The sequence below is a fragment of the Micromys minutus genome (assembly GCF_963924665.1).
Source record: "Micromys minutus genome assembly, chromosome: 28".
Taxonomy (NCBI): domain Eukaryota; kingdom Metazoa; phylum Chordata; class Mammalia; order Rodentia; family Muridae; genus Micromys; species Micromys minutus.
Window position 1 is genome coordinate 38,700,656 of NC_137963.1, and position 19,236 is coordinate 38,719,891.

The 19,236-nt window shown below is 43.7% G+C and overlaps 1 protein-coding gene across 2 annotated transcripts in view; it reads left to right on the plus strand.

The window, feature by feature from the left end:
• Positions 1-19,236, plus strand: part of RNF38 (ring finger protein 38) — an 86,297-nt gene that overhangs the window by 30,298 nt on the left and 36,763 nt on the right. For both annotated transcript variants that reach the window (XM_080939962.1, XM_080939959.1), the window contains exon 2: positions 4,669-4,739. In XM_080939962.1, coding sequence (XP_080796088.1) covers positions 4,669-4,739 — 71 coding nt within the window. The remainder of the gene's footprint in view (positions 1-4,668; positions 4,740-19,236) is intronic.

The following is a 19,236-nucleotide window of genomic DNA, read 5'->3' on the forward strand; positions in this document are numbered from 1 at the left end:
TTTATATCTAATCTTACTTGTTATGAAATTGGGTGCCCCCCGTGCTGGGGTACACATGCTAGAGTCATAATGTCCTCTGTTCCCTTACTCAGTCTGACGTGACCAGCTGTGTATGTTGTCTCTGGTTGCCTGTGTTGTCAGATACCGAAACAGTAATACCTGCTTGTTTCCTAGGTCCATTTACTTGGGGCATTTTCTACTTTTGCACCTTTACATGACATCTGCCTTTTGTAGCGACATCTGTTTCTTGGAGGCAGTAAATAAATGGTTCCTATTTTTTGATCTAATCTGCTAGACTTTGCCCTTCCCCCACCCCAAAGATTTACTTTTATTTTTAATTGTGTGTCTGCCCATGCCTATATGTGCATGTGATTGCAGAAACCGGAATAGCCCAGTGGTATGGAATTTCTAACCTTTGGTTGGAAAATTGAGGCCAAGGATTAACTGTTGTCCTAGTGTGGTTTTTATTCTTTCCTGTGGACTTGTGAATGGATTTGTTTTTGTGTTCAGTCCAAACAGATTGCTGTAGGTATTTTCTGTGGATCTTAGTGGCCATGCGTTCCTTTAGCCTATTTTTATTTTCCTTCAGTTACAGCAGACACTTTGCTGGATATAATGTTCTGGCTCGGCAGTCCAGTGAGACCCGTGACCTTCAGTGTTTCAGTTGACCACGGCTCTTGTCCTCTTTGGTGCTCTCTGCCGCTTCACGGTGCCTGCTTGTTTCTGTCGAGCCAGCACGGTACACTGGCAGTCTTGTTTGCAGACATTTCATTTGGCCATCTAGTATTTTGAAAATGTTTATGGTAGTTGTCAAAAATAAAAATAGAAAATCTGGTGTAGCTTCAGAAAATGTCAGTGGCCTGGGAGGGACATGTGCTTGCTCTGCCTCATCAGTGTGCTTAATTCATTTGTTAATCAGAGTTCATAGTGCTTAATTCTGTCTGCATGCATTTTGGCTTATACCTGTGTCTTTTGTGTCATGGCACATAGGTTTTTCTCTCTGCTTCCTCTTCTGTCCCCATTAGTCACAGGAGTCTGTTAGTCTCTTTATAAGGAGACATCTGATGCTGGAGTATGACCTGAATGCTCCTGCCCTACGCTCCCTAGTGCTGGGATTCCGGTGATGTCACCGTGGGGCGGGGCTAGTTGCTTTAGTGATTGACTTTCAGTGTTGAGCTCATTTTGTGCTTTAGTCATGCTTTCTGTTGCTGCCTGGTTTTTCTGGCCTTGAGATAATTTTGTGGCAGTGTGTTCTAGTTAAAACTGTTTACTTATGGTGATTTCTAATGGTTGCTTGAGTCTTACTGAGCCTTCAGAACTAAGTATTTGTTGTCGTTGGTATGTAAGCCATAGAGACAGGATTGCTTTGTTCCCTTCCCACTGAGCAGCAGCAGCATTTCTAATGCAGGCTCCCTGGGCGATTGTCCCGAGTCAGCCCTCACTAAAACTCCGCGCAGGGATTCTCTCTTGCCCTTCTCCTTTCAGATCATCAAGGCCACCCCCCCCCCCTTCTCTCCTGTGCCTGTGGACAACCCATTAATAGTCCACCCTACAGCAGCTTAAAATCCACGTGGATTTAACAAACTTGGTAAAACAGCTAAAACTTAATAAGGACATTAGAAGGCTACTTAGAAGCCCACATTTGAAAATGGCTAAGCAGTAAGAGAAAGCTGCTCTGGGGTGTGAAGACTTCTTTTTCCTAGTGTTTCCTCGGCCTTTCTGTGACTAGGATGGGGGTGACTAATGTAGGGAATGGGTTAGGAGCTAAGCAGCCCACCCCAGTCTCCTCCCTCAGGACTCAGCTGCTTGTAGCCTGTTCTCCAGGTGTCAGTCTCCCCCAGGAACAGATTCTGTGTAAATGTCTGGTTTTCTAGCTGTGACTGACTTTAGGTGGTGAATTGGTTCGGTTCTGCAGTGGAATTTTAGAACATTCTTATAATTGACTTAAATTAAATTAAAAAATATGGTATTTAAAGTTAGCTGTTAACCATCTATATGGTGGGTTTTTAGGGTCATAGTCCCTTTTTGTTGTTTTGATTTGCTTTTTTTTTTTTTTCCTTTTCTTTTTAGATAGGATCTTGCTATGTAGCTGGCTGGTTAGAACTTGATATGTAAATCAGGCCAGCCTCAAACTCCTGCCTCTGGGCAGATCTCTGTGCATTCTGGTCTAATAGCAAGTTCCAGCTCAGCCAGGACTACATAGTGATGCCCTGTCTCAAAACAGTATTTTAAATGGCAAGATGGCCATTTAGTTAGGAATGCTTGCTGTTCTTCCAGAGGTTGCTCACACCACGTCTCACATAGCTACCTGTATATCCAGCTGCAGGGGATCCAACACCTTCTTCTGGGTGTCTACACATACGGCATACATATGTGTAGACAGCCGTGCATACATGCCTCTTTAACAAGTGTCTTACCTGTGCCTCCTGTGTGCTGTGGTCACAGCCTGTCCACCACATCAGGCCTTTGTGTGAGTGAGGAAGTGTCTGGTACAACACGAGATAAGACAGACAGCTTGGCAGTTAATTCCAGGTGAGGTGATCTCCACGGGAAGCCTGCTGTGCTGCACTTAGCTGAGCTAAGAGGCGTCTTCCAGGTCTGACAACGGAGAGGGCATGCGTTCCCACCCAGCCCTCCCCATTCCCCTGCGCACAGGTGAGCATCCTCAGTGCGCTGGGCCTCTCTTTACCTGCTCTCCTACTACTGGGCCTCTGGGAGCTGTACTCCCTCATCTAGTCGCCGTGGCCTTGGCTGCCAGAATCAAAACTACCTGCTGTGGGCTTTTCAAGGCAGTCAGACCATGAGGTGTTTAGGGCAACATTAAATGGGAAGGTTAAATCAGTATCTAAGGTTGCATAGGTATAATTATATAATTAGTACTTGAGGTTATATAATTTCACTTTAATTATGTAAGTAATAATCTTCTGTTACCTCTCCGTCCCTGTTTTTGGTTGTGGTTATGCCATGGCTTTGGTGTGGAGGACAACCTTGAGCATCTGTCCTCACCCTCCGCAGTGTTTGAGACAGTGGCTTTCCGCTGTTTGCTGAAGTGCTACCTACAGCAGGCCAGCTGGCCTCAAGCTTCCGGGACAGTCCCCTGTCATCACCTTACCCTGAGACAGCTCCTCCATCCTTCTTCGGTAGTTACTGGAGTCCAGCTTCTCCTTACAGGAAAGGAAATAATACAGAGAGTCTCTGTCCCATTATTCTTTTCAAGGATACTGTGGATAGTTTGTGTCTATTTTTATGATTTTTTTCCCCTGAGACAAGTTCTCTCTGAGTAGTCTTGACTGTCCTGGAGCTTGTTGTTTAGACCAGGGTGGTTTCAAACTCATAGAGATCCTCCTGCCTCTGCCTCCCAGGCACTAAGATTAAAAGCATACCCAGTTTGATTCTTTTTATAAATAAGAACTTAGTATATTCTTTTGAAGTTTGCATTTTATTGTTTTAAATCACTAGTATATTTTGGTGTTTTTTCCACATCAGTAGTTTTCAGGAAAGCTGTAAGTAGTCCATAGGAAGAAATAGGATTCTGTTCAAACATTTCTTCTATTGATGATACCAGTAAGCTTTTCCCTGTAACTACTATGACAGTTTTGGGAAATGTAGAGAAAGGAGGTTGGTACTGTTAACTTTTTCTGTTGATTCAGGAGTAACGACCTGGGGCTGGGAGATGGCTCAGTGAGTAGGGACACTTGCTCTGTAAACATGAAGGTCTAATGTCAAATCCTCAGGGGAGGAAATCCCCAATAAAAAGTCTGTACCTGTAACCCCAGTGCTTGGTGTAGACTGGGGCTTGCTGAGCACCAGACTAGCTCCAAATTTAGTGAAAGTCCTTGTCTCATGGGGTGTCAGCACTCACACACATGCACACATGCACACCTTGTACGTGACCTATTTACTACACTCTGCCTTTTCCTAGTGTAGACTAGACTGACCACAAATGCAGAGACCTGTCTGCCTCTGCCTCCTTGTTGCTGGGATTAAAAGTGTGTGTCAGCATGCCTAACAATATGTGCAGTCTTATTGGATGTAGATTTTTAAAAGAAACTTTTACTGTTTCAAAGACCATCCTTTGTTCTTTGCCTTTGAACTCTTGATCTTTCTGCTTCAGCCTCCAAAATACTTGCACAATCAAGCCTGGGTGAACTGTATTTAATATGTTGAATTTATAGTGTCAGCCTCAAAATATGTGTATGCTGAATAGGAATGTAGTTATATTCTTAGTGAGACTTTGCCTTCCTGGAGGATGTGTTTACTTAGGGGTCTTACTTGGAAAGTAGGCTGTTTGCTGCGCCTCAGAGTGGTGAGCGAGTCAGGTTTGAAACACCAGCCTTCAGTTTCAGATGTGTCCTTTCAGTGTTTGCTGCTGGCTGTGAAACTGTGTCTTTTCTTGTGTGGAGAAGCTCTGATCATGGCCCACAGATTGCCTGACAGCCTGAGCTGTCCCTAGGTGCCACATGTTAGAAGAACCAGTTCCTGTAGATTGTTGTCTGACCTCCATGCACTCATGAGCGTGCACAAGTAACTTTGGAAAATCTACAGTAATCTTGTGGCTGCTTTACCAGTGAGGATTAAGTGGGATGATGACATTATAAGAGTCTTTAATGCGGAAGTGTTTGGCTGTGAGGGACACTGATGCTTAACTCTCCTTCCTTTTTCTCCTAGGTAGTGTTGGTGCTTCTTTTCAGTGCCAGTCCATCCATCACGACCACATTTGTCATGATGACAGTGACAAGGTGAGGTCCTTGTTGATGTCTGCCACCGTGAGAATGCATGCCACCTTACTGTACCGCTGGAATCACCTGTGTAACTCTGGAACACACCATGGGGTGACTTGAGGGTATAATGTTGATATGCACAGTACAGGGCAGGGTGTGAACTGTTTGTGTGTCAGAAGTGACTGAGGCTCCTGTCCAGTCCCCTCTGTGTCTCTGTCCTTCCTCTTTCTCTGCACAGGGTGTGCAGAGGCTTGTTCTACCATACGGACATGCGCTCGCCCTGTGTTAATAGTTGGGAGTAACCCAGACAGTCTGCCTTTGCTCCACTCCTGCAGTTCTGATTATTGTACTGTCAGCATTCCCTGTGTGTGTGTGTGTGTGTGTGTGTGTCTGTACTGTCATCATTCCCTCTGTGTGTGTGTGTACTGTCAGCATTCCCTGTGTGTGTGTGTGTGTGTGTGTCTGTGTGTATTGTCATCATTCCCTGTGTGTGTGTGTGCTGTCATCATTCCCTGTGTGTGTGTGTGTGTGTGTGTGTCTGTGTGTATTGTCATCATTCCCTGTGTGTGTGTGTACTGTCTCCCTGTGTGTGTGTGCTGTCATCATTCCCTGTGTGTGTGTGTGTGTACTGTCATCATTCCCTGTGTGTGTGTGTGTGTGTATTGTCATCATTCCCTGTGTGTGTGTGTGTGTGTGTGTGTGTGTGTGTACTGTCATCATTCCCTGTGTGTGTGTGTGTCTGTGTGTATTGTCATCATTCCCTGTGTGTGTGTGTGTGTGTGTGTGTACTGTCATCATTCCCTGTGTGTGTGTGTGTGTGTGTCTGTGTGTATTGTCATCATTCCCTGTGTGTGTGTGTGTGTGTGTGTGTGTGTGTGTGTGTGTACTGTCTCCCTGTGTGTGTGTGCTGTCATCATTCCCTGTGTGTGTGTGTGTGTACTGTCATCATTCCCTGTGTGTGTGTGTGTGTGTGTGTGTGTGTGTGTGTGAAGGTTGTAGGGGGACTTGGAGTATTGGCCTTCACTCTCCACAGGATTTCTTGTTTGTCACTGTCTATGCCTCCATGAACATTTCAACTTCCATCTTGCTGCAGGAAAGCTTATGTTGGAGCTGTGTGTGAAGCTTCCTGTGGGTTCTGCAGACCCAGACCCTGGCCCTCATTCTCAGGCATAGCAAGTGTGTTAGCTGCAGCGCCATCTCTTCACCGTTGAGTTTGTTTCTCCCATTCAGGGTCTAATGCCTGGAACTTGCAGCAGATTCCTTATCCTTTCAAGCGAGTCACTCGTGAGCCCTCTCACCTGCTTTCTAATTACACTTCACCTTTATTTTTATTCTGGCTTACTTTGTTCCCAAAGCCTAAAGGAAACCTTGTCTATTGAGAATACAACCTATCTGATTCTTCAGGATGGTGTGTGTGTGTGTGCGCGCGCGCACGTGTATATAAGTGTACTACTTTGGGCTTAAGTTGTTTCATTCTTAAATCATGTCTAAATTAATGGTGGCTTTGTTTCATTGTGGGTTGTTTCATTTGTTTCATTGTCTCCCTATGGAGCCTGAGATGAGCCTTAATGTGGAACTTGCTATGTAAGATCAGGGGTGGACTTGAACTCACACATCTGCCTGCCCCACTTCCCAAATTCTGGGATTAGAGGAGTGAGCCACCACGCCTGTGTTCTTTTCATCTCTATCAAAGCCTGATTTTAGCTTGGCGTAGTGGTTCTGTTTGGAGGCAGCAACAGGAGGATTCAAGGGTTTCTCTACTTCATAGCAAGTTTTAATCGATCTGGGCTGTGTAAGACCTTTTTAATATCAGAAATAAAGGGGGGAAACCTGAGAACCTTGCCCTGGGGCTCTTTTTGGTGCTCCCTTCCAGTAGATTCCTGAGGTCTGGATATATCTTGAATGTGTGGCTCTGATCTGGATGAAGTTAAGTTTCGCTCCTTTCATGAATGGTAGCTGTCAGCACAGACCAACCCAAGCTGTCTTTTTCCTTCTTCTGATCAAGGGCCTGCTCTTGCTGTTGGAGATGAGAAGTTAGTTCATTGCTGAGACTTCCTGCTGTTTGTGGCCTCGCTGTCTGTGAGCTCTGCTCCTAGCTTTCCGGACTCATTTCATGTTCTCATCACCCAGAGGCATGGGCTCCATCTTAAATTCCACAGGGAGAACATGGAAAGTGACTTCCTAAAATTTTATATGTCACAGTTTAGAAATGAGCACGTGAAAATGGTACAGATGGATGCAGAATGGGTGACATCATGTTGTCAGGAAGCTCCTCGAGGCCAGTCTCTGCTTCTGCCTCTTCCGTTGATGGGGTAGAAACCAGAGTCAGTTGCCGTAGAGTCTGGGCTGAGACTGTCTCTTCTCCATCTCCGTCAAAGCGGTTCTCATTTTTCAATTTTTATATATGACTCATTTTTTTTTTTTTTTGTGCTTTGCACAATTAGGATACCCTACCACACAGGGAGAGGAATTTTAAAGGATTGTTTCGCCAGCCTACCAAAGGAGGTCTGCACTGTTCTACCATGTTCCCTGCCTGGCATGTGTGTACTGTTTCCTCAGAGTGGAATGAGAGGGTTTTTTTGATTATGCACTTGTAAAGTTGTTAAACTTATTCTGCTGATTTGAGCCAAGTAGTATTTGATTGGTAGCTATGTGTCTAGCCATTTAGAGAATATATCAGGATACAAGATGGATAGAATTTCCTGGTTTTTTCATTATTTACAGTATATATACCTGGGCAAAACAGGTAATAAAAAATAAATGTCAATTATCTAGTATGTTACAATAAGATACAGTGAGAACTAGATAAAGAAAAGGTCACGGCACAGCCTCTAATCCCAGCACTTTAGAGGTACAGGCTGGCAGGTGGTTCTGAGTTCCAGGCCAGTCGGGGCTACACAGTGAGATCCTGTCTCGGCTAAGAAGTTGGTCGTAGTGAGTGGAGCGGTGTCCCTTAAGGGTGGACGATACAGATAGCAGTTGGCTGTTTAATGCTGTCATTCTTACCTTTCAACTCAGTTTGCTGGGGAAGCGTGTGTGCAGTCAGAGCCCAACTTTGCAGCTGGTGCTTCCCTACCTTTCAGTGGGTTGCAGGGATCAGGCTTGTGTGGCAAGTGCCTTTGTCTCCTCTGCCATCTTGCTGATTTCATCTTACATGTTTGAGACAAGGACTCAGACCCCAGTGGTGTGTGACAAAACTTCCTGGGGAGATGGACCACACACTGTCTGCTCACCCCAGATAGGGACCCGTGGCAGAGAAAAGCAGTAGCAATGGTTCGTAATGTTTGGAGAGTCTCTCGGACAACCTTGCCCACAACTCAAGAGGGCTTCTCATGCCTTGGTGTTGGGGTTTTGTTAAATGGTCTTTGGCTTTTGGAGGGAGCACTGTCAACCCAGATGAGAACATTTTATTTAAACTCTATGTGTCTATTTATACAGACTGTTTATTATAGTTTTAAGGGAAGATTGTTAATAGTATGAATCCTTATGACTTTTTAAAACATCCTTACTGTTATTTTCTTCTCTTTTCTGACCCCCCCCAATTTCTCTTCCTTTGCCCTCCCTTGTTAGGTCCCCTCAAGTCTTTCCTGTGGTCTGATCAGATACATTACTTGTGTCTCGCCATTGCTCTGTCTGTTCCACTAACAGCTTCCTGGGCAGTGGTCCCTTCTCACCCTCCTGGTTTCTGCAGTTGTTCCTGATGTCTACTCACAGCTAGGGGTTTCAGATGGAGGAATGAACACTCAGTGTTCATCTCCCTCCGTGCAGAGTCCATGGTTCCCGCCTCACGGCTGCGGAATGGCCCTGGTGCACACACATTTTTATTACCTATTGTTGGTTGAAGAACTTTGGGTTGTTTCCACTTCCTAGCCATTGTGAGCAGATCAGCAGTGACACGGCCAAGCAGTGTCTGTGCAGGAGAGTGGAGAGCGCTTGGACATTGCCAGGGAGCGGTGTGGCGGGTATGGTCGTGCACCCTGACTTCCAGAGGGGCGGGCAGTTGATGCGTGGGCCCCTCCCCCACTCCTCATTGACACTCATTGTTGCCTTTGCCATTCCGATTCTGGTGAGATGAAATCTCGGGGCTGTTTCCACTTGCATTTTCCTAATTGCAAATTAGGAATTTTTTGAGATATTTCTTAGCTATTTTTTCTTCTTTTGAGAACACCTTGTTCTCAAAGGTACTTAATATAATACTTAAATGTTCTCGTGTTTCTTCCAAACAGTATGATGTGTGAACTTATTAAATGAACTGGTTCATCTATTCCATTAGCTACCAATAGCTTTATTTTTTTATGATTTTCTTCTCTCCCCTTGCCACCCCCACCCCACATCTGAAAGAAAGAGAGGTTGAGTGAGCGCAGTGTGTGCTTGGACAGCAGTGAACCGTCCCCCACGCAGCTTGACGTCCCATTGCTGTGTGTCTAGGTTCTTTACCATGCTCTGTCAGCCTATGCCACGTCTAGTTGTCAAAAGGCTGTTACTGGTGTAACACACTAGAAGACAGGATCTGTGGTTTCCGGTGCCAGGTTTGCCGTGGCTTTAGTATTTTTCTCTTAGCCATCAGGGTCCATACCTATTGTCCCTCCTGGGAGCCCAGGGCTTGTGCCCTGCCCTGCTGTGCTGTCCCCTCCCCCGCAGTCCTCACACTCTCCTCACAAGGCAGCAGCATAAAACTGCCATCGAGATTCAGCTTGCCCCATATTTTACACCTGAAGCTCCGAATTGCACCCCACTTTTCTTCACTCTTATCTTCACCTGCTTCTCCAGAGAGATCCTTGGTCTGACCAGTGCAAATTCCACACAATCCAGAGTGTCAGTTTGAGCACCACTCACTGAGTCCTGACTGGGTGACCCAAGAATGAGGAAGGGATCCACACAGAGACAGACAGGTCTGTGTGAGCATGTAAGACCCAATTAATTACGTAACAACTAGGCAGTTTAGTCCTTCTGTGAAGTACAACACAGGGGAGGTCACTGCAGGGGAGCAGCCTTGACTTGCAGTCATCTAGGAGAACGAGCAGCTGATGTTTTCCACACACTGGATCATTCCTGAATACATGCTCTTGGTCCAGAGGAAGGCTCAGCTGGGGAAGACGGCCATTCCCATGGTTCTGAGACTTGGTGTAGCTGTGTTCATGCCTGGCATACCCATTAACTCACAGTTCCATGTCTGGATCCACTCAGAATGTCATCATCACACATCCTTACACACTCACCCAGGATTCCCTCCGCTCTCTACATCTTCCTGGCAGATAGCACTTTTTGTTGCTAGTTAACACACCCCCAGGAATGCCATTATTAACTTGGCTTTTAAGGTAGACATAGGTTGATAGTGAGAAAACCTATCTGTTTTGGATGTTCCCTGAAGTCCTCTCTAGGTGAGCAGTTCTAAATGGAGGGCAGGAATGGATGGTACCCAGACTGTCAGCCCACCAGATGGGAGAGCACTAGTAATGAACCAGTTTAACACCCCCAAAAATTGTATTAAGGAAGCCTCTTAGGGACATGTGTGTTGGTCATGTGTCTTGAAATCCCTTGATTGTATAGAGAAAGTTAATTTAGCTTAAAAAAGAAATCAGTTTGAAATATTCAAGCAGTGTTCATCCACTTAAAAAAGCAGTTAAGAGTAGGGTAGACACCTTGTCTGGAATGGTAAGACTGGAAATGGTTCAGATTTTAGAATATTTCAGATTTTCTTCTTGGACATAGTTAATCTAAATGTTTTTACCTTTTATTTAGAGAGTGTATGTGCTTGACAGGCATCTTACAGTAAGCAATTTTGTTCCCAGTCTCTCTAAAACTTTGAGTTCCTCAGTGGCTCAATCGGTGAAAGTAAGCACTTGCTACAAAGCCCTGAGAAACCGGGGTGGGTTCCAAGAACCCATGTGAAATGGCTGCTGTGGAGGCGCATGTCTTCACAGGAGATACCCAGCATCCCACGGGAGAGCTGACCAAACCACAGGAATAAACACAAAAGAGAGACCCTGCCTCAAAGCAAAGTGGAATAAGAGAACCAAATCCCAAAAGTTGTTCTCAGGCTTCTACATGTATTCCTTATGCCCAATCACTCATACACACCCAATTGCACACACACATTCAAGTCACTCACATACGTGCCCACACACACACACTCATACACAAACCCCAGTCACTCACTCTAATTCAGGTTCACACTCATCCCCCAAAGTTTTTTAAAAGTGCTTTATTTAGATTTCTAGTTTAGAGCTGCTAAATACAGATTGTAGAAATAAAATGTGTAATTTTATGTCAGAAGAGGAAAGCAGAAGGGGCCTTGCTTGACCATGAGACTGTATAAGGTTTAAAGTGTGGGATATGAATGAGGGTAAATAAATTTTTTTTTTTTTGTGATGTAATAGGCTGGCTGGTTGTGGAAAATATGTCAGAGTTGTATATTAAGTAATAAAAGTTGTTAGAGAACAATATTCATTCCTATGTTTTTAAAAAATGTTTTATTTATTAATTACATACAGTGTTTTGCATATATATTTGCATGTCTGAGAGGGCACCAGATCTTATTACAGATGGTTGTGAGTCAGTCACTATGTGGTTGCTGGGAATTGAACTCTGGAAGAGCAGCCAGTGCTCTAACCACTGAGCCATCTCTCCAGCCCAACCCTATGTTTTATACAAGAAATAGACATACAATAAAACAGCACAAACCTGATAATTAGAGATAAGCAAGGAGAAGATTTCTCTGTCGGTGGTCAGTTCCTGAGCATTCTCCCTCAGCCTCTCAAGTGCCAGAATTAAAGGTGTCTCATGCCACCCAAATAGAGGAGACATTTTTAGTAGGATTAATATCATAAATTATTTATCTGTACAAAAGTGTCAAAGGGAATAATGTATAATTAATATAGGACCATGAGCCAAAATATTGATATTATGGTATATACTTTGTGTGAATGGTTAGTGGCTCATAACTAACCCCACAAGGCATGTCATAGAAAATTCTAAATTTTGTTTCTGCCTTCAAGCTGGTCATAAAGGAAATTTTTGACCTACTTTACGTGATCCAAGTGGCAAGGGCCTTTCCTTCTCCAGATCCACAAGGAAGGGGACACCTAAGATCTCCAGATCCACAAGGAAGGGGACACCTAAGATCTCCAGATCCACAAGGAAGGGGACACCGAAGATCTCCAGATCCACAAGGAAGGGGACACCTAAGAATTCGGAGGTTTTCAACCTGCAGTAGTTCTTTGGATACACCTCACTGGCCATGGCATGGCTGCCGTGCAAATTAAGAATGCTGGAGGCCTGAGCAACCAGACCCAGACCTAGTAACGTTAGGTGTGGTCGCCCATGCTTCAGTTATCCCCACACAGTGACATCCCTGAGAGAGTCCAGTGGCCAGGCTTGGAGTACTTTCAAATAGGACATTTTTGTAGAGAGGATAGGGAAGCTCTGTGTCCCTTTACTCAGCCTCAGTCTGTCATTTCCTTGTCCATATTCTTTATGATTCGAAGCCAAGTGTGTGTTTCTCTGAGTTCTGTAATCCAGTCAAGTAAACTTATCAAACCTGGGAGTAGATTGTGGGCAATCCTAGTGTTTAGCTGGGTGTTCAGAAGCACAGGTCACAAAGTGAGGCTTGTGCCAGCATCTGCTGTGTGAGGTAGTGCACACCTGAGGCCAGCCTGCTCTGTAGAGTGAGTTCCAAGCCAGACAACGCTTCATAGTAAACTCTGTTTCAGAACAAGTCAAAGAATACCTCAAGCGCCGGCTATGAAGGAAGGGTTCCAGGGGGCTATGAGGGTGGCGGGGGGCTGCTGCAGCCGTGCTTATTGGTTGGTAGGGAAAGATCCTTACCTTTTCTGATTGAGATCAGAGAAAAAACAAGTTTCTTTCCCCCTACTCAGGCCCAGTATATAATCCAAAATCTGTTAAAACAGAAGAAAATGATCAAAGCCCAGATACCAAGGACCAGTGCTGTAGGAGGGTAATGTTTACTGTCTTACATCATGTGACTAGGATGGTGAATATAGTCTTCTTAGGGCCTCTCTCACAAGGTCAAACTCAGTGCTACATCTTCATTAGGAAGCCTGATGAAGGAAGATGAGCTTCTTCCCTGTCCCTGCGCCCTCAGCTTGTGACTGGGGATCTGACCTCTTACTTACTTCCAACCAGCAATAGGTTCTAGGGGCTGCCCACATGCTGTCATGCGATCACATGACTCTGCTAACAAGACTTGAAGACCCTCTCTAGACAGCTCAGATGGAGTATTGCGTAATTTAACATAATTACAGGAATGACATCACCCTATTTTTGCCATGTTCACCACAGGTTTTCCGTGTACTCCGGAAGGAGGGGATTCCACAAGAGCAGTGACTCATTAGTGATCACCTCAGGGTGTGCTCGTAGTTGAAGGGGGAACATTGGGATGGAGAACTTGAACAATACATTAGCAAACTGATATATTAGTATTATGATGTTTAATATGCTTTAAAATTTTAGCAACAGCTTTATTGAGGTAATTCATATGACATAAAACAATGCTTTAAAGTGAGTGTGTGAATGTGTGTGTGTGTGTACATACTATGATGGTCAAACGACAACTTTCAGGTGTGTGTTATCTCCTTTGACCATGTGGGCCCAACATCAAACTAAGGTTGTCAGACTTGGTGGTAAGTCCTTTACCCACATAGTCATCCAGCTGGCCTGCTTTTTAGGACTTTGAAAAAAGAGTACAAATAAATCTTTACCATCTAATTTTAGAACATCCTCAAACTACCTTATTCCCCTACCCCATCCATAAACAAACAACTTAATTAGGGTTTGACTGCTGTGAACAGACCCCATGACCAAGGCAACTCTTATAAAGGACAAAATTTAATTTGAACTGACTTACAGGTTCAGAGGCTCAGTCCATTATCATCAAGCATGGCAGCATCAGGAACTAACATTTTTCCAAAGGGCTATCTATATTCTTTATATTCCCATCAACAAGTGTGTGAGGATTTGTTTTCCTACTTCCATGGCACATGTTTAGATTTCGGTTTTGTTTTTGTTTTTTGAGATGGGGTTTTTCTTTGTAGCCTTGGCTGGCCTAAAATTCACTAGTAAGACCAGGCTTCCCTGAACTAAGATTGTCTGCCACTGCCTCCCAAGTCTGGCATTAAAGGTACACGCTACCACTGCCCGACTTAAATTGTGTTTTAAGTCATCTAGTGATTGAGAAGTAACATCATTAGTTTTATTGTATTGCTTTTTCTGTCACTGTGACCAGCCCAGGGATGGTACAGTCCACAAGGAGCTAGGCTCTCCTCACATCATTCAAAAAGCAAGGAGAATGTATAAACGGCTTACCTAGAGGTCAGTCTGGTGGTGCATTCTTCCAAAATGATTCTGGCTTGTTTCATAAAACTAGCTAGAACACATGAGTTTTTTCATCAAAATAAAACTCAATTGTTAGGAAAAACAGAAACACCAGCCAGAACAGAGAACAGATTTTAAAAATATTTTTATTCACCCCATTAAAAATTTGTACTATTTTAAGCATTTTTATTTAAGGTTTTGGTTTGTGGTAACTAGAATTCTGCTTGACACGAAGCCTGGAGAGCTCTGTAGAGTGTGGCATAGACGGGAAGCAGCAGCTTTGTGACTGTACTACCGGATGTCACAGCTGTCCATACAGTCACTCAGGGTTGGCTGCGTATGAACATGTATCAGTAGCAGGAGCTACTGTCAGTTCACTGAGCAAGTTCCATTTGCCATGTGTGTCAGCTGGACTACGTTGTGGTCACTAGGACTCCCTAGGGAGAGCTTGTTCCTTCTTACAGTGCAGTAACAGGGTGTTCGTGGGCCGCTCGGCCAGGAACACGTATGTCTTGCATGCAGAGCCTTTCAAGGATCTCGTTTCCATGTGTTTCGGTTCAGTGGTGACCTTTCCGTGGCCCGTGCTGTTCTGCTCCTTCATTGTCCTTAGACATGCTTCTTGGGGTTTTTTGAAGCATGTTTGTAGTAAATTCATTTCACTCCCCATTTTCCTGACTTTGATCTGTCTCTCCTCAGGTATTTGTGGAGCTCTGTCCTGAGGATTGTCTTTCTAGCAGGTCCTGCAACCTGGGGTCTTTTGCTCACTAGCTTTTACAGCAAGTTGCTGTTCACATTGGTTCCCTGGGTCCTTCTGGCTTAAGCATGGACCTAGTTCCTAGGTTGCTGCAGTTCATGTAAATCCATAGCAAAGCCACCGGGATTTAACAGATGGCATTATGGCAAAGAGAACTTATAATTTGGGCATGAAATGTGGCAGTTCGAAAAGTAAACTGGGCTGAGTTTAGCTTCAGGGCTTTCCTCTCCTTGATCTCAGACTTCTCTTGCTGCGGTCTCTAGAGTTACCCTTTCTGTCCACGAGAGTGCCCTTAAATGAACACTGCCACTCGCTACTACAGAATACATGCTAAATGCTGCACACTTACTCTCAGAAAAAAAATGTCAGTCTTTTAGGAGTCAATACAGATTATATCTAGAAAAAATACGTGAAGCGCAAATTCTTTGAACAAGCAACTCCCCTGCTACAAATTTGCTTTTATAGATATGTTTTCAAATGTATGCCAAAACTACGCAGTTTACAAGACTTTTCATGCTGTCTTTATGTTGATGTACTTTTTTGGGTTCGTGTGTGTGTGTGTGTGTGTGTGTGTGTGTGTGTGTGTGTGTTAGCGGGGTTGGAGGCGTAGACCTCTTTAGACTACTTACTGCTGATTAGGGGTTCCAAGTTTCTTGGAGAAAGTTTCTCCAAGTCAGACTCTTTGCTCACAACCACTTGATAACTGCAGCAGCCTCCTCAGAGTACACTCAGGTCCCTCTTGGGGCTTTGGCATTTATGCCCTCTGAGAAATTCCCAGAATTCCAAACGTAAACTGTCTGCAGCTGGGCAAAAAGCACACCCGACCTGGTGCATGAGACAAATCATAGACACCGGATTAGAACCAAAACATAGTTATTAAAGAAATCAAACTTCTCACTACATTACATGTTTATGCTAGCGGAACACTAAAATGAAAATTTAAGTTAAACAATAACATATCTGTCATTAATTTCTTCCTGTGGGTACATTTGTATATCTGTAACCTCTGTGCTTCTATGGGGAATGGAGACAGGAGATCCCCTAGAAGTTTTTGGACCAATCCTTCTGCCATAGGCAGCAAGCAGGAGACTCCATTACCCAACAACACGTGTGCTGTGTTCTCACATACAGTTGAATTCACACAGATATACACAAAAAGATATACAGGCAGCTCATGCAGGGTCCGTTTCAGGGTCAGTCTCTGCTTGCACACCGTCCTTGAAAGGATTCTGCTGCACCGTGCGCATGCACGTTCTTGGCTCTTTACATCCCATATGCTGTCAGTCTCCATTTTTCTGTCCTGTTGGTCCTGGGCGCAGATTTAGTCATTTCCCCATTGGCTAATGGCTTCTCAGCCTGGGTTTTCTTTCACCCCCTTCTCAGCTTCACTGCCACTTCATTACCCCACTCTCAGAGGTCCTACCTCTGTAGTCTCTCACTTGTAGGTCACTGGCTGCTAAGACTTTGGAGGGCTTGGGTTTGGATGGGCCTTTGCTGCCCCCTTCTGGTTTTTATAAGCTCTAATTGAAAGTTGATGCTAACTAGGCTTTCCTGTGGACTGGTTTTAACATTTCTGGGTGAAACGTCTGTGGATTAATTGTTCTGCAGTGGATCCAGTCTTGGCCTGCTTGTTGATGCTCTAGGCTGTTCTGTTCAGCCACCACAAGCTTTTATCTTACCAATTTCTTCCACTTGATTTTAGTGGAAAAATACCCTTAGGCAGGAGTGAGCACAAAAATCTTTATAGTTTTGAAGTTTTTTAGTTTTTTCTGTCTCCTTTTACCCTTTTCTTAGTTTTTATGCCCTATTTCTCTTTAGGAGCTTGTTTGTTGAGAAAATGGAATTGCCACTTCAGTGAGATATTTACTTATCAATTAGAATATTGACTACATGTGGCATGCAGATTCCATTAAGCCTCAGAAGTGGCTTTAGGAAGTTTACTTTGTGGGCAGACACTTCACTGCAAGGTAGAGTGGTTAAGACATGAGAACACAGTGCAAAGGCCACGAGCTCAGGGACAGAGGCTGGGCTGGTTGGACGGGGCTTACCATCAGGATTTCTGCCGTGGATGCGAAGACCACAGCTTAATTCCTGACAGCGTTAACCATCAGAAGCTTTCTCCACACGAATGCTTCTTCAGTATTAGGACTTTTAAAAAAATGTTTTAATTTTTTAAATTATGCAACCCTGGCTGGCCTGGAACTGTGTAGACTAGACTCACCTTGATTTATCCACTTATCTTTGCTTCCTAAGTGCTGCTGTTAAAGCTGTGTGGCATTATGCCTGGTTAGACAAGTGGTTCTTCAAGGGCATTTAAAAATTATGTTTTAATGTCTTAAAATAGGAAATGACCCTTTTCATCTTTGATTTTCCCCATTCAGTGTACCTCTAACACAGGCACCTCTGACATTAGAAACAAGAACTGCCCCAAGGAGCTTACAGTTCAGTGAAGGAAATAAGACATTTAATACAACTGCATTATTTTATTATAGAAGTATTTAAACGAACAAGGACAACTGTAGCCACCGTCTTTTTTATAGAACAGTTCTTCAGATAACCCTTACTGTGATAACCATTAGCATAAGTAAAACAAATTGATGTGAAAAACATTTTCCCTTACCGTTTGTTGGCACGAAGCAGCACTCCTCCGAGCTTGTGATTATTGTTTCTGTACCATGCTTGGAAATGAACGATTGGAGTGTAGTTTCCTAAAAGTAGATTGTGAGAGCTTCATGTCTTTGTGTCTGTATGTCCATCTATCCTAGTATTACAGTTGTTTTCTTAACTAGAAATAAAGACTATCCTCTTCCTCTTTTTTTCTGTCCCTTCCTTCCCTATCCCCCTTTCCACTCTCTCTCTCCACGTGCTCATGGCCGGCCTCTGCTCCTCTGTCTGTCTGTACTACTCCTCAACTCCCTCCCTCATGCCCCACGTAAACTCTATTCAATACTAAAAAGAAAAAGCAAGAAAAGGTAAGAATCTAAACAATTTTAATTCCATGTATAGCTTAGATAGTCAATGAGTTTTTCCAATTGTTTAGAGACATACAACAGCTGTCCTGCAGTCCTTCATTTCTAGAGCACAGAAAGGTGGGGGAGAGACTGACTCTGATATTTTCTAAGGGTAACAAAATTATTTGTAATAAAACCTGATGTAGGCATTAAAAATGAAAAATTATACCTGTGGACAAGGACAAAAATTAAATGTGCTAAAGAACATAAGCAGACCAAACCCATCAGTATTTTTAAAAGAATAATAAGACCAAATGGATTTAATAGTAATATAAAGTTGGTTTAACAGCCAAAATTCAACTAAGACAGTTTGTATATATTAACCAAAAAATATAGGCAAAGAAAAATTTGGCACAATTAGACCACCATTTAATGTACTGTTAGCAAGTTAGGAATAGAAGATACTTCTCATTTCCCTGAATACCCTGAAAACTTCACACTCAATGGCCACAGTCGTGTGGTAGAGACTTGATAAGAAAAACAAGGCTGTCCCATGGCTGTTTCCCGCTGACTGGACTGGGCTTACCAGCTGGTGCACAAAGACAATAATATGTTGGCAAGGAAAAAAATTTATTATTCTCAGCCGAATATGCAGAATTTAAACAGGATTGTTTATTTTAAAAAGCCTCAAGGTTGCTATTATTATAATTAATAACTGAATTAGAAAAACCAATTGGAGTAGACCTAAGAGCTGAAATGTAAGAAAATTACGAACATCGTGAAGCATGATTGAAAGAACTTGCGAGCAAATGGAAGGCTTGGCATCATCAAACTCCAGTGCCTCCTCATCTCCACACTCAGTGAAGCCCTAATTAAAATCCCATTTGCTCTTCTTCTTTAGAATTATTGCATTTTTTAAATTGAAACTCAAATTAAATACAGTCTGCGAGGGCGGTAGAGACAGGCTTGTCCACAACTCAGGCTGGACCTTAGCCTCTCAGACGCTGGGCTCAGGCATGTGCTTACCATGCCTGGCCAGGGAAAGCCAACTGATGCTACCTCACCATCATATGCCAGCACCAGTGCTTATCTAACTGTGAAAAGGAAAATACACATCTCTTAGAAAAGTCCCATAATCTCTATGAAGCACAATGCAGATAGGCAGGTGTGTGTACATGGTCGGAGTCCAACTCAGGGCCTTGAACATGTTACACATATGTCCCATCACGGAGTTTGTTGTACCTATAGCCAGGACAAGTTCTTAAATAACACAACAGATGAACACCAAACCATTAGCTATAGTTAAAAGCTTAAAGGTGCAGAACATTGTGTGTTAGTAATGTCCCAATAAAGATAGGAAAGCACAAGGAGCGTGGGGAGCGTCCAATCCGTGAGAAGAGGAAACCGGATACAGAACTGGAGTGGTATGGGTGATCTTGTGATCAGATCTGGAATCCTTTCTGGTTCCTGTTTGATG